The sequence below is a fragment of the Halichoerus grypus genome, chromosome 10, assembly GCF_964656455.1.
Source record: "Halichoerus grypus chromosome 10, mHalGry1.hap1.1, whole genome shotgun sequence".
Classification (NCBI taxonomy): Eukaryota; Metazoa; Chordata; class Mammalia; order Carnivora; family Phocidae; genus Halichoerus; species Halichoerus grypus.
In genome coordinates, this window is record NC_135721.1 from 48978634 (window position 1) to 48991495 (window position 12862).

Below are 12862 nucleotides of genomic sequence, written 5' to 3' on the forward strand. Positions count from 1 at the left end.
TAAAGAATATTTTTAAAGTTATACAAGTAATACATGAATATGTTCTCTCAGCTCAGAATTCAAACAATACAAAAAACGTAGAAATTCCCCTGACAAAGCTCAACCCTAAATCTGCTCCCAGAAGTAATCTCTGTTAGAACTTTGATGTGAACTTTCAGGCTTTTTTCTAGGCATTTGCATACATAGGAATAATCATTTAAACATTCTTTTCTGTTTTGTATTTTTTCCATTAAAAATGTAACAGTATACTTAGTTATCTACAATACCTTATTACACTTAGCAGTTTGCTTACGTAAAGATCGGCTTCATTCATTCGTTTCTTCCTGCTGAGTAGTATTCTCTCCCCTAGTGATGGATTTCGGTTGTTTCTGATTATTTGCTATTAGAAGTAATAGTGCTTGTGTGACAAATCCTTGTGAACTTATTTTTTTACAAGTATGAAGACTGCTCAGAGGCCCATTCTAGAAAGTGAATTTGCTGTGTAAATGGCTATGGCCATTTACATTTTTGATAGCTATTGCCAAATTACCTTTCAGGAAGGCTATATTTCACTACACCTTAGTAACATTGGTATTCATATTTTTAGACTTTTTTGTACACCAACCTGATGGGAGAAAAGGTAGCACCTGACTATGGTTTTAATTTTTATTTCCCTGAATACCAAAAAGATTGTGCTTCTTTTCATCTATTTATTTACCATTTATATTTCCTCTTCTGTGAATTACCTGTTCACATCCTTTGTCCATTCTTCCATTAGTTGTATTTTCCTAATTGATTTGTAAGAGTTCTTTATATATTTGGATAATAATCCTTTGAATTATATACATTGCAAATCTCTTCTCCCAGCTATTTCCCCTTCACTCTTTGGTGTCTTTGTTGTGGAAAGTTTTAAATATTGATGTTTTTAAATATAATGATCTTTTCGGAGCACCTGGGTGGCTCAGTCAGTTGAGCGTCTGACTCGATTTCAGCTCCGGTCGTGATTTCAGGGTCCTGAGATTGAGCCCCGTGTCGGACTCCAAGCTCAGCTCAGAGTTTGCTTGGGGTTCTCTCTCTCCCTCTGCCGCTCCCCATGCTCTCTCTCTTTTTCTCTAAAATAAATATATAAGGGATGCCTGGGTGGCTCAGTCGGTTAATTGTCTGCCTTCAGCTCAGGTCAGGATCCCAGGGTCCTGTGATCCAGTTCCACATTGGGCTCCTTGAGCAGCAGGGTGTCTGCTTCTCCCTCTGCCTGCCGCTCCCCATGTTTGTGCACGCTCTCTCTGACAAATAAATAAAATCTTTGAAAAAATTAAATAAAATAAATAAAGAAAATCTTTAAAAAATATATAATGACCTTGCCTTGGGTTGGGTTTGAGTCCTGTTCCCCCTTTTCACCTTTATCTCCTTTATTAAAATAAACAGATTTATGAGAGTCATGTCCAGGAATCAGCTCTTGGATGCATTTATCAATTCTTCTGCTTCCATTTTCTAATTTATTCATTTCTGCTTTTGTTTTTATAATATCCGTTTTTTTCCTCTTTGGTGTGTTTGTGGGGTTTTTTGTTGTTGTTGTTTTGGTTTGGTTTTTTTGGTTTTTACCCTGAATATTTATTCTCATTCTTTCTTTCTAATAAAAGTGCTTAGAGCGGGGTGCATGGGTGGCTCAGTCGTTAAGCATCTGCCTTCGGCTCAGGTCATGATCCCAGGGTCCTGGGATTGAGCCCCGCATCGGGCTCCCTGCTCAGCGGGGAGCCTGCTTCTCCCTTTCTCACTCCCCCCTGCTTGTGTTCCCTCGCTCGCTGTGTCTCTCTCTGTCAAATAAATTTAAAAAATCTTTAAAAAAGAAGTGCTTAGGGCTGTGAATTTGCTTCTGAGTATATCTAATACCTGGCTGTATCTAATATGTGGTCGTATAGGGTGATCTATGTTTTTATTTTCCAAATGAGTTTGAAATTATAGTTTCGAATCATCTTTAATCAATTAGATAGTCAGAAGAACACATTTCATTTTATTTTTTAAAAGATTTTATTTATTAATTTAGAGAGCGAGCGAGAGCGGCGGGGAGGGGCAGACGGAGAGGAAGAGAGAAAATCTCAACCAGACTCCATGCTGAGCGCAGAACCTGACATGGGGCTCGATCTCACGACCCTGAGATCATGACCTGAGCCACAATCAGGAGTCAGACGCTTAACTGACGGAGCCACCCAGGTGCCCCCAGAAGAACACATTTTTAATCACAAGTGATTGGCCTCTTTAAAATGTATTCTTTTGTCATTATTTTCTACTTGGTTGTATTTTGTTATGACCTCTACAATTTGAGATGTATCTTGGTTTTCTTTGTAGCATACTATACGATTAGACCAGTTGGGATTAGGACCATCTGCATATTAAAAAGTTCAAAATAACACTGGCTTAAATAAAATAATTTATAACTCGCTTATGTCAAAGAAGTTTAGAGGTAGGTGGATCCCCATAATGCTACCAGGAACCTAGACTTCCATTTTTCTACACCATTCTCAGTGTTGGCTTCTGTCATCAAAATCACCTCATAACCCAGTATGGTTGTCAGAGTTCCAGCCATCACATCTATATTACAGGGAGGAGAAAGATGGGAGGAGTAAAAGGATGTACTTCCCAGTGGGTCAGTTCCCTTTAAGGAGACTTCTTCAAAGTCTCACACAACGGTTCTGTTTACATTTCATGTAGAATCCCCCAACTATAGGGATTCTGTTACTAAGAAAGAAGGGAAGAATGGTTGATATGTAGGCAAAAAGAATGTGCCATAATAATTTTAATAGGTTGATACGTAGGCAAAAAGAATCTGCCATAATAATTTTAATAAATATTCCATCAACACTTGAGAAAGAAAGATACATCACTTAGCAATATCATCTCTTTACCAAACCAGAGAAGTTGAATTTGGGGCTCATTTCCCCATAAGAGGCCCAGTGGACCCTTACTTATACAATTAATGGCTGCCATTAACTGGGATGAAGTAGCTAACCCAAGGGACACCAGCACTGTCTCTGGTTCACAAGGTGTTTTTTTTTTTTTTTTATGACACCCCATCATTTTCTACTCTCTTCTTCCTACCCAAGACGAGTCAGTTATTCCAAGGTCACTAGAGCCTTGCAGGCATCCTGGGAACTTGGGTGCTGTCCATTCTTGTGTGGTTCAGGGGTTTACTGCTGAAGCAGATGCTGTGAATGTCTTCTGAGGACCAATCCTCTCCCAGCCTGGAGCAAGCATCCCTCTGTGAATAAATGTGTAGGGTATGAGAATAGGGTGCCCTAGCCCTGAGATCCTGTATGAACACTTGACTGAGAACAATGGGCAGCATGAGCTGGGACATCTCCCAGCAGGTCTCAGTGGCGGCTGGAGCCAAAATGCCAATGCTCACCTAACCCCACTTCCTAGTCCCAAATATTCATATTCCAGGATTCAGAATAGCTGGCCCAGAGGCCAGGGCCTGCGAGGAGTCATTGGACGAAGAGAACTGGTGGCCTTCTATCTTGGCACTTTGACGAGATAAACAATCAGAGGGCTCATGGTCCCATTCCTTCCTGGGCCATGGCCTGGCCTCGCATGGAAGGAGCACTGTGGCTGTTTTAGTCGTTCTACCAGAGGCTGGCTCCCACTGGCCACATCAGCTCCCCTAAGGCCCCTACCGTCGCCTGGTAGCACTGAACATCTCAGCAAAGGCCTGGTCTGAAGGGGACTGAAGGTTCCAGTCCACACCTTAGGGAAGCCCCTGGTGTGATAGAGTGCGTAAGAAATATATACATGCAGAAGCCACTAAAGTGCTTACCAAAATAGAAATGGGGTGCTGGCGAATGTGCTAGGAACTGGGTCCCTGAGTGATGAAGGGAAGGGGTGATTAAGTCTGGCAGATGCCTCAACTGAGATGCTTCTGGAAACAACATCCCTGCTTCCTGCCTAGGTGAGCATCCCGGGCGCGACCCCCGTGTGGTTCCCGCCTTGCCTGAGAGTAACCCCGCCCCCACCCTGCTCACTCTCCAGAGCTCAGGAGAAACGAGCTGGTTTTCTCCCAGAGGCTGGTGCCAGTTTAGTCAGCAGATTTCACAGATCCACTGGCACCCATGTAGTGTCTTATTTTAAGCTTAACATTTGAAGATGGGAACTTTTCCCCCTTCGGTGTGTGGCAAAGAGATCCCAATTTATACATAAGCATGGTGGCTAAGCCAGTGCACCGAGGCTGTTCCCAAGGCGAGTGCGGTTCACGGCACCTCTTCTTCGGGTACCTTCCCAAAAGAACCCCGCCAACCGTGGTTGCTTGTAACTGGCAGTTCTGTTCCCAGGTTTCCACTAAGCGGTGTGTAGCGCTGTCCCTTCCATGCACACGTGGCTGGGGGGAGGCAGGGCCACTGTGGCAGTCCCTGTCCTATCCTCTCTGCATTTCCCCACCGGCCAGCCTGGACCCTGCACCCTTGGCTACCAGAATGTCTCATATGCCAGGAACTGGGTTTCTCTTGTGGGCCTGAGCTCCTCCCAGGTGCTCTTGTGCCTCTCTCCTCTGCTCTGAGCTCCCTGTGACACTGCTGTCCTCCTCTCCCTTCCCCCTGTCATTTTTGAACCGTCAAAACTCAAGGCCCCAAACCCCCATATCCAGCTGGGAGACCGAGGATGGCAGACTAGAGCATCCCATCAGTGAGTCCAGGGGCCCTGCGTTACATCCAAACCAGATCCCTGTCTTGAGACATTCACAGCTGGGATTCTATACGCTGAACCCTGTGGGTTTTAACACCGCAGGTGTGTGCGTGGACTTAGAAACCTCAGAAGGTGCTGATGTGGGTCACTTCGTCTCCGGGGGAGGGGGAGGGGTAGACCACAGAGGGTTCACTTCGAGTGAGGATTTGGCTGTGTCCCAGAGCCTTCCTGGTGTCTCCCAACCCTCCTCATCCCAGACTCTGCTTTTTCACACATTTAAATACCAGTCACAATTTTCTTCCTGGCCTACCTCCATTGTAACCTGCCACCAGTCAGTTGGGCCTGGTTTATACCCTACAAGAGGTGTTGCTCAGTTAAGCTAGAATCGAGCGGTCAGGGACAAACATTTATTTGACAAAAGATATTCTCTTTAGCTGGTTGGGATCCTTTAAATAGCACCCCTCATGCACTGAAGTGTTACTTTTCAGATCGTTAGCCACATAAATCAGAAGATGGAGACAAAGTAGAAGGAAAAAACAGGCAAATTGTTGAGTCCTGGGGCCCGTGGCAGGTCTTTGAAAAATGAAGAGGAGCATTTTAGAATTGAGTGAGTCAGTATGGAGAAAGCGGGTATGAGCCAGGGGAATGTCGCTTTACCAGTGAGGACTCCCAGGTATGTGGTAAGTGAACGCTGAGGTTCTCACCCCTCCGAAGCTTCTGGAAGCTCTCGAGAAGGACTTTCAGCAGATTTGTACTACTGAGATGAATACTGCAAAGAAGGCAGGCAGGGTGCTGGGGGAGCGTAGGACAGGGGACCTAACTCATCTTGAGGGCTAGGGAGAGCTTCCTGGAGGAAATGACAACTAAGCTGAAACCTGGAGGATGAGGAGGGATTAGCCACGTAGAGGTGGGGTGGAGGGGACAGGGACAGTTGCTGGACCCTGTGCTGTACTCTGTACTCATCCCCTGACTTGGATTTCAGCACCCCATTGTTTTGACACACACTGTTTCCTCTCTGGATTTTCTGTACTTTTAAAACATCTTTCTCCTATCCCTCGAATCAGTTTTGCATGGGCGGCTGCCAAGGAAGTGGGGGCTGCTCAGTTCTCTCTTTCTGAGCCCCAGTATCATAGGACATAGGATTGTGACCAGCAGCCTTGCTCCCCTATCTTCATCTTCTGCTATTCATGGCCCACCTCTGGCCAAGCGGCTCGGGGTATTTGGTGGTGCCCATCTCCCCGATCGAGACCTTATCTCTCTGCAGAGGTTAGAATACTCCAAAGGAGGAGTCCCGAAGGAAAGATGTGATTTTTCTTGTGGGCCAGTTGCCATATGGGTGCCATTGGCCCCATTCTGGATTCTGTCCTGAGATGAGGCTCGGCCACAAAGTGCCCTTCTTCCTGGACTGGCCGGGGCAGCCCCAGAGTTGGGCTGTTGGTCACCAGATGGAATGATAAGCTAGGCTGCTCCGGAACCAACATCACTAGTGAAGACATAGTTCAAGTGCACTAGTAATGGTGCAGAATTTTGGACCACAAAGCACAGCATAGTCACTCTTCATATATGGCAACCCCTGTATTAAACAGCTATTGCTAAGACAGTGCTGTGTAACAAACATCCACAGCATTGCTGTGGCAACCATAAGCATTTAGTCTTGGGGGTCTGTGATTACCTGGGGTTCAGGTGGTCTTCACTGTGCTTGACGGAGGCAGTCCTGCTTCTCCTTGCAGGTCTGGGGTCAACTGAGAGTCAGCCGCCACAGGCTGTGCTGTGCTTCCCGTGCCTCCCACCCTCCTTGGACGAGGACACTAGTCAGGGCGTGTCTCCTCATGGCCATGTTGGACGCACAAGACGGCCAGCAGAAACACGTGTGCCCTCTGAGGCCTGGGCTCTGAGCTGGCACACTGCCACCTCGTCCCACATGCACCTGGCCACAGCAAGATGTATAGCCAAGCAACTCCCAGAGCATGGAAATACATTCTTCCCATGACAAGGGTATGAATGCAGGGAGGAGTGAAGAATCGGGACCAAATACTCAATCTGCCCCTCTCTCCAAAGGCCCACACCCCCATGCAATTTGGACCTTAATAAAAGGAGTAAGGAAGAAATGGGTGGTGGTGGTCATGGTCACGGTCCATTATAGATCTTTTCCCTGACCAAGAATTCATGTTCTCTCTCTCTCTTTTTTTTAAGATTTTATTTGTTTATTTTAGAAGTGGGGGGAGGAGGGGCAGAGGGAGAGGGAGAAGCAGACTCCACACTGAGCATGGAGCCTGATGAAGGGCTCCATCCCAGGACCTTGAGATCATGACCTGAGCCGAAATCAAGAGTCGGATTCTTAACCAACTGAGCCGCCCAGGCGCCCCCAAAATTTAATGTTCTTAATAATGAATTAGCAATATTCTTCTAGTACATACAACACAGTGTGGGAGCAACTTTGTGCTGAGTACTTTGGGGGACATCAGAGAGATAAGCCCTGATTCTACCTTCAGGAGCTCGCTATCCTTTGAGTGATGAGGCTTATGTTCAAAGACAAGATGGGGGCAAGATGATGCTCAATTATGTAATGCAGATTGTAGAGTTCAGAGAAAGGAGAGACCAGCAAAAACTAGAAAAGAGTGAGATAGGAGGAGAGGAACGATACTGACACTTTACACCTAATGAGTACTTGCTGCACGCCAGACACTGGACCAAACTCTTTCCATGCCCTGCCTCCCCGCAAGGCCATCCAGAGAGGTACCAGGGTGGTCGCCATTTAACAGATGAAAAAAAAAAAATGGGGGCACAAAGAGCTCAAGTGACTTGTGCGTGGTCACATGGCTGGTAAATACTAGAACCAGGATTTGGGTGCAGCTCTTCCTGTGACCAGAGCCTGCATGTTAATCACCAGGGCCCATGGCCGGCCACTTGAAGGGAAGTGGGCAGCAAAAGTGGACAGATGTGTGAAGAGGACAGCTGCCAGGGGGTGGGAGCTGCGGAGGGGACCCCAGCCGTGTTATGAACTATAAATGGGAGCAAAGATAGGATGTGCGATTTGGCCAAGGTCCTGCAGCAAGAGAGGGTGGAGGCTGGGCTGGAAATTCTGGCTGTTGGCTCTCCTTCCACTCTCCCTGGTACCAGCCGCTTTCTGGGCTCTCTCCACCCGTCTGCGCGGCCACGCCTGAAGCGTTTCCCTCTTGGAAGAGGTGCAATCCACTGGCATTGAAGCCGGGTGGACTGGCTCCCTCTCTCTATCCATCTCTTTCCTCCTTTCCCCTGCCATGTTCTGGAAAGGGCAGCGTGGGGGAATGTGGGCAGGTTGCACCAGAGATATACATCTGAGAACTGAAGGAACATTTATTTTTAATTTCGACTTAAAAAGAAAAAAGGAAGTTATAAAATATCTGCTCTTGCTCCTGGGACTGTGCAGATGGTGCTGCGTGTTGCCTAATAGGGAATGGGGCTGGCATCCATGTGCTCCTGGCCCCAGCAGCCTGACTGTAGGACCTGCAAAGTGGGATCCCTGTTCCCCTTGCCTCAGCCTCAGATGGTTCCCTTGGGCCCCGTTTGGGGGCAGAATGCAGCATGGCTTTCCACTGCCTCTAACCTCACCCTCCCCAGGTCTGCTGATTCTTCAAACCTCCTTTAATGAGACCAGTCTCCCGACTGTTCCTGCTCCCGTGAGCGTGCACTCTTGCCCCCCTCCACGCACATGCGTTCACACACATGCACATCTCAGCTCCATCCCACCACCTCCTTCGGCAGCCAGAGCACACTGATCTCTCCTTCCTGAGTGCTTGTTTGGGTGTTCGCATTTATCAACTTGACATACCCAAGTACCTGATTAAACCGTCTGGTCATTTCCATGTCCAGGTATTATAATGGATCTTCTCATACAGTTTCCTGTTTGGTCTTTGTGTTTATTGTGGTTAGATGCCATATATTCCTCTCTTCCCGTATTCTCCATTGAGAGTACCATGGAACCTGGTGCATAGAAGATGCTTGGAAATGGGCATGGAGTGATGGAGTGTGACTCTTCCTTTGTGCTCAGGTGAATGAGCTGGAAAAGGAACCCCTCAAATCAGAGAGTTGGAGCCCTCAAACCAGGAATCAGGAGACCTTTCTGACTTTCTCTAGCTTGCTGGGAAGCCTCGGGCAAATCACGGAATTTCTCTAAGCCTCAGTTTCGCCATTTGTAAAATATAGAAAGTAATCTTTATTTTGTCTGAGCCCCAGAGTTCTGATAAGGATCATGGTAAGTGACATAGGGGAAATGCTTAGCAAAATCAATCAATCAATCTCTTTAAGAACACATAAGAAGTCAGAGGTGCTCAGCATGGTTAGAGCAGGAGGCTGGGGCAGGAAGCTGGCCAGGTTTGGTCAACAAGGAGAAAAGCTCACAGGTTACAAGGTGTGTGTGTGTGTGTGTGTGTGTGTGTGTGTGTTACACAGCCTGGGTACTATTTCAGTTTTGGGTTGTGGTTTGTTCTGGAAGAGACTTGACGTCACATTAAAAAAAATGCCTGCCACCAGAAAATAGAAGTGAAGACAAAAATGAGAGAGAAGTTTAGGAAAGGGAAGAAGCTAGGAGCGAAGTTTGGGCACAAAATGCATTCAGTGAGGGTCTGTGCACTGGACAGATGTGATCCGTGGAGATCTGGCCTGAGCTCCTTGACAGTCAGTGCAAAGAGAGACACGGTTAAATGCTCAATGTCTGCAAGACAGATGCAAACCAGATGCTCAGAAGTATAAATTTCTGAGCCCAGGACTAGAAAAATTTCCTCCAGGAGGATTCATAAATGGGACTCTGTGATGGAAGGAGCAATGAGTGTCCTGGACAATGGTTGTCTGGTAAATACAGCGAGTCCCAAGGGGCTGTATCTTATGACACTCCTGATGGCCCAAGCTCAGTGCAGTGGATGTAAGGGGGATTGAGGAGGAGAGGACAATGTGGTCCATAATATACCCATGCTCTATAAACCAACAGATTAGGGGAATGAATTGCTGAGTTCCCAACAGTGAAGAACAGCTTTTATCTCTCCAGGCTTTGGGAGGCGGTCAGACATGCACAAGTGTACACAGACGTCCACACGTGCACGCACGCGCACACACACACTCGCTGGACCGCATTGTCCACTCCCAATTTCAGGCCTCTGTAGGCTCAGCTTCCTCTCTGTGGTCTGGCTCCTGGTGGCTGGAGCCTGACTAGGATGAGGCCCTGGGTTCCCAGTGATATTTCTCTTCCGGGCTGGGTGAGGAGGGATTCCCTTTACAGGCAATGGGGCAATCTCAATTGACTTCATACCTGCTACTTGGAACCCAAGAATAGAATTTTAACCAAGGTAGGACCTCCAAGCTCAACCCCTTCACTCTATAGGTAAGAAAGCTAGAGCCTCAAGGGGACTGTATTCTGTTGGAGACACTGTTGGCTGGAGATCACACAGGGATGGGGCTGAGGCTGAGCTCCAAGCTCTCCTGATTCTCACTCCAGTGCCCTAAGCTGTTGCTGCAGAGAAAAATCAAACTGGGATCTCATTTTGAGGAGAAAAATCTCATAAGATAATTCCTCATTGGAGCTATGGAATGGCTTTGCATTACATAATTTTATTCAAACTGATATGGGCCAATAAATATAAATGTGTGTGTGTGTTTGCTGTCTTAAAACATTTTAATGTTTAAAACATGATTTACAAATGCTGCTGAGGATGTCTAGAATTTGATTTACTGCATAGTATTGAATGTTTATACTTACTCCTTACAGAAATTCTTGCCAAAGAGCCATTTTATCTACAGGAATAATAAATAAGTCAATATGTGGATGGTTGTGCACATTTTTCCCATATGCAGTGGTACTTGGTAGACATTATTTTGCACACAAGCATTCAAAAGAGACACATGGATCCCTGAAGTCCAAAGTTTGCCCAGTTGTCAAGATGAGACAATTAATCTTGACTTAAACCAAAAAAACAAAGTCAGCAAGTCTAGCTCTTAGGTGACATTCGGGCTTTGGGAATAATGACTCCACACCTAGCTACCAGTACTCAAAATGATTTTTATCTGGTATGCCTGGGTGTCTCAGCTGGTTAAGCATCGGCCTTCCACCCAGGTCATGATCCCAGAGCCCTGGGATCGAGTCCCACATCGGGCTCCTTGCTCAGTGGGGAGCCTGCTTCTCCCTCTGCCTCTGCCGCTCCCCCCTGCTTGTGCTCGCTCTCTCACTCTCTCTGTCTCTCTGACAAATAAATAAAATCTTTTTTAAAAATAATTTTTATCATCGTATTTTATTTTACTTTTTATAAAGGTTTTATTTATTTATCTGAGAGAGAGAGCATGAGCTGGGGGAGGGGCAGAAGGAGAAACAGACTCCCCACTGATCAGGGAGCCCGCAGCAGGAGCTCCATCCCAGGACCCCGGGGTCATGACCTGAGCCGAAGGCAGCCGCTTCACTGACTGAGCCACCCAGGCATCCCTATCATCATATATATATATTTTTAAAGATTTTATTTATTTGACAGAGAGAGAGATAGCAAGAGCAGGAACACAAGCAAGGGGAGTGGGAGAGGGAGAAGCAGGCTTCCCGCGGAGTAGGGAGCCTGATGCGGAGCTCGATCCCAGGACCCTGGGATCATGACCTGAGCTGAAGGCAGACGCTTAACGACTGAGCCACCCAGGCGCCCCCCCATCATCATATTTTATTTTTTTATTTTTTTAAATTTTTTAAAAGATTTTTATTTATTTATTTGACAGAGACACAGCGAGAGAGGGGAACACAAGCAGGGGGAGCGGGAGAGGGAGAAGCAGGCTTCCCGCGGAGCAGAGAGCCCGATGCGGGGCTCGATCCCAGGACCCTGGGATCATGACCTGAGCTGAAGGCAGACGCTTAATGACTGAGCCACCCAGACGCCCCCTATCATCATATTTTAATCCTCACAAAAATCCTATGGGGTGGCCAGGATATGAAAGAGCCGGGTTAGCTGAGTGGAAGTAAAGATGTTGCTTTGGTTTGCTTCTTTATTTGTATTGTCCCCCGCCCCCAGTTATGGAAATAATACATGTCCAATGTTTAAAAGAATATAGGCATATTCGAGAAGACTGTGAGAAAGTACTGTGTCACCCGACCTCCAGAGACATCTACACGCTGGGCTATAGGTTTTTGCATGGAGATATGTACATGCCTATGTTTGTGTATATGGTTATACACACGATGTGATTTCTTTACAAAAGTGGGATTGTGCTGGGATAGAATTCCGCAGCCTGGTTCACGTGCAGCCGGCACCATCCCACTGTGGCCAGCAGTTTATATGTATACATCATCCACCTCAGTTTGTACAGATCTAGTTTACTTTGGTTCGTGGCTGTGTCATTTTTCTTGGCAAACGTGTAGGATGTTTCTTTTGCTTTATCCAGGCTTTCCTCTCTTTCTCTCTCGCAGGTAGTTGGTCTTCTCTTGCCCAACCAGACATTGGCATCCACTGTCTTCTGGCAGGTAACAGCCCCTGGCAACAGAGGGCTCCCGAAGGAAGGACCCAACAAGTGCTCGTTAGAACTCCCTGTCCCAGTGTCTCCCCTCCAGGCCCCTCAGGGAAAGTCACCCCACTTCCCGCCCCTCCCTGGCCCTGTAGCCACTGGGGGAAGCCCGGGACTTCGGATTCTGCTGAGCAGGTCCCAGCAGCCCACACCTAGGCCATTTTATGTGACTCTCATTTTTGCACAAGGGGATGAGGGCTTGTTTGTGGCTTCCTCCTGCTCCTTGGCTGTTTGTCCCAAGGCCTGTGACCTCGAGGTCCTCAGTCTTGTTTCGATATAAGCCTCACTTAGATCTGCGGGGAAGGTAAATCCATCACCAACCCCCAAGGTAGTGAGTGTTTGGTGCAAGACACTGGGCTGGGGTATTTTTGAAAGAAGTTCAGGGCTGTTAGTAATTCTAGGAGCTAAATGTCCACTTTCTATCCAATAAGTAATATAACAAGGATGATGTCAAAGGCAGTGAGGCCCGTTTGGGGCCGTGAGCGCCATGATTCCGGGAAAGGGGACGGTCCCCAGGTTGGGAAGAACTGCCCGCAGGGGCAGGACCCCTATCCTGGTTTGCCAGCAACGGAGGGGTTTCCCGGGGTTTCCATGCTGCCGCTGGCACAATGCCGGGCAAACGGGAACAGCTGGTCCTGCTGACCTGTGGGATGGACAGAACCACCTGTGAGCTGGAGACAGCATCCCGTGTCTTTCTGGAGGCTGT

At 47.3% G+C, this 12862-nt stretch overlaps 1 protein-coding gene across 8 annotated transcripts in view; it reads left to right on the forward strand.

The window, feature by feature from the left end:
- SFXN5 (sideroflexin 5) overlaps positions 1-12862 on the forward strand; it is a 113608-nt gene that overhangs the window by 46477 nt on the left and 54269 nt on the right. For all 8 annotated transcript variants that reach the window (XM_036073247.2, XM_036073252.2, XM_036073245.2 and 5 more), the window contains one exon: positions 12062-12115. In XM_036073247.2, the coding sequence (XP_035929140.2) occupies positions 12062-12115 (54 nt within the window). The remainder of the gene's footprint in view (positions 1-12061; positions 12116-12862) is intronic.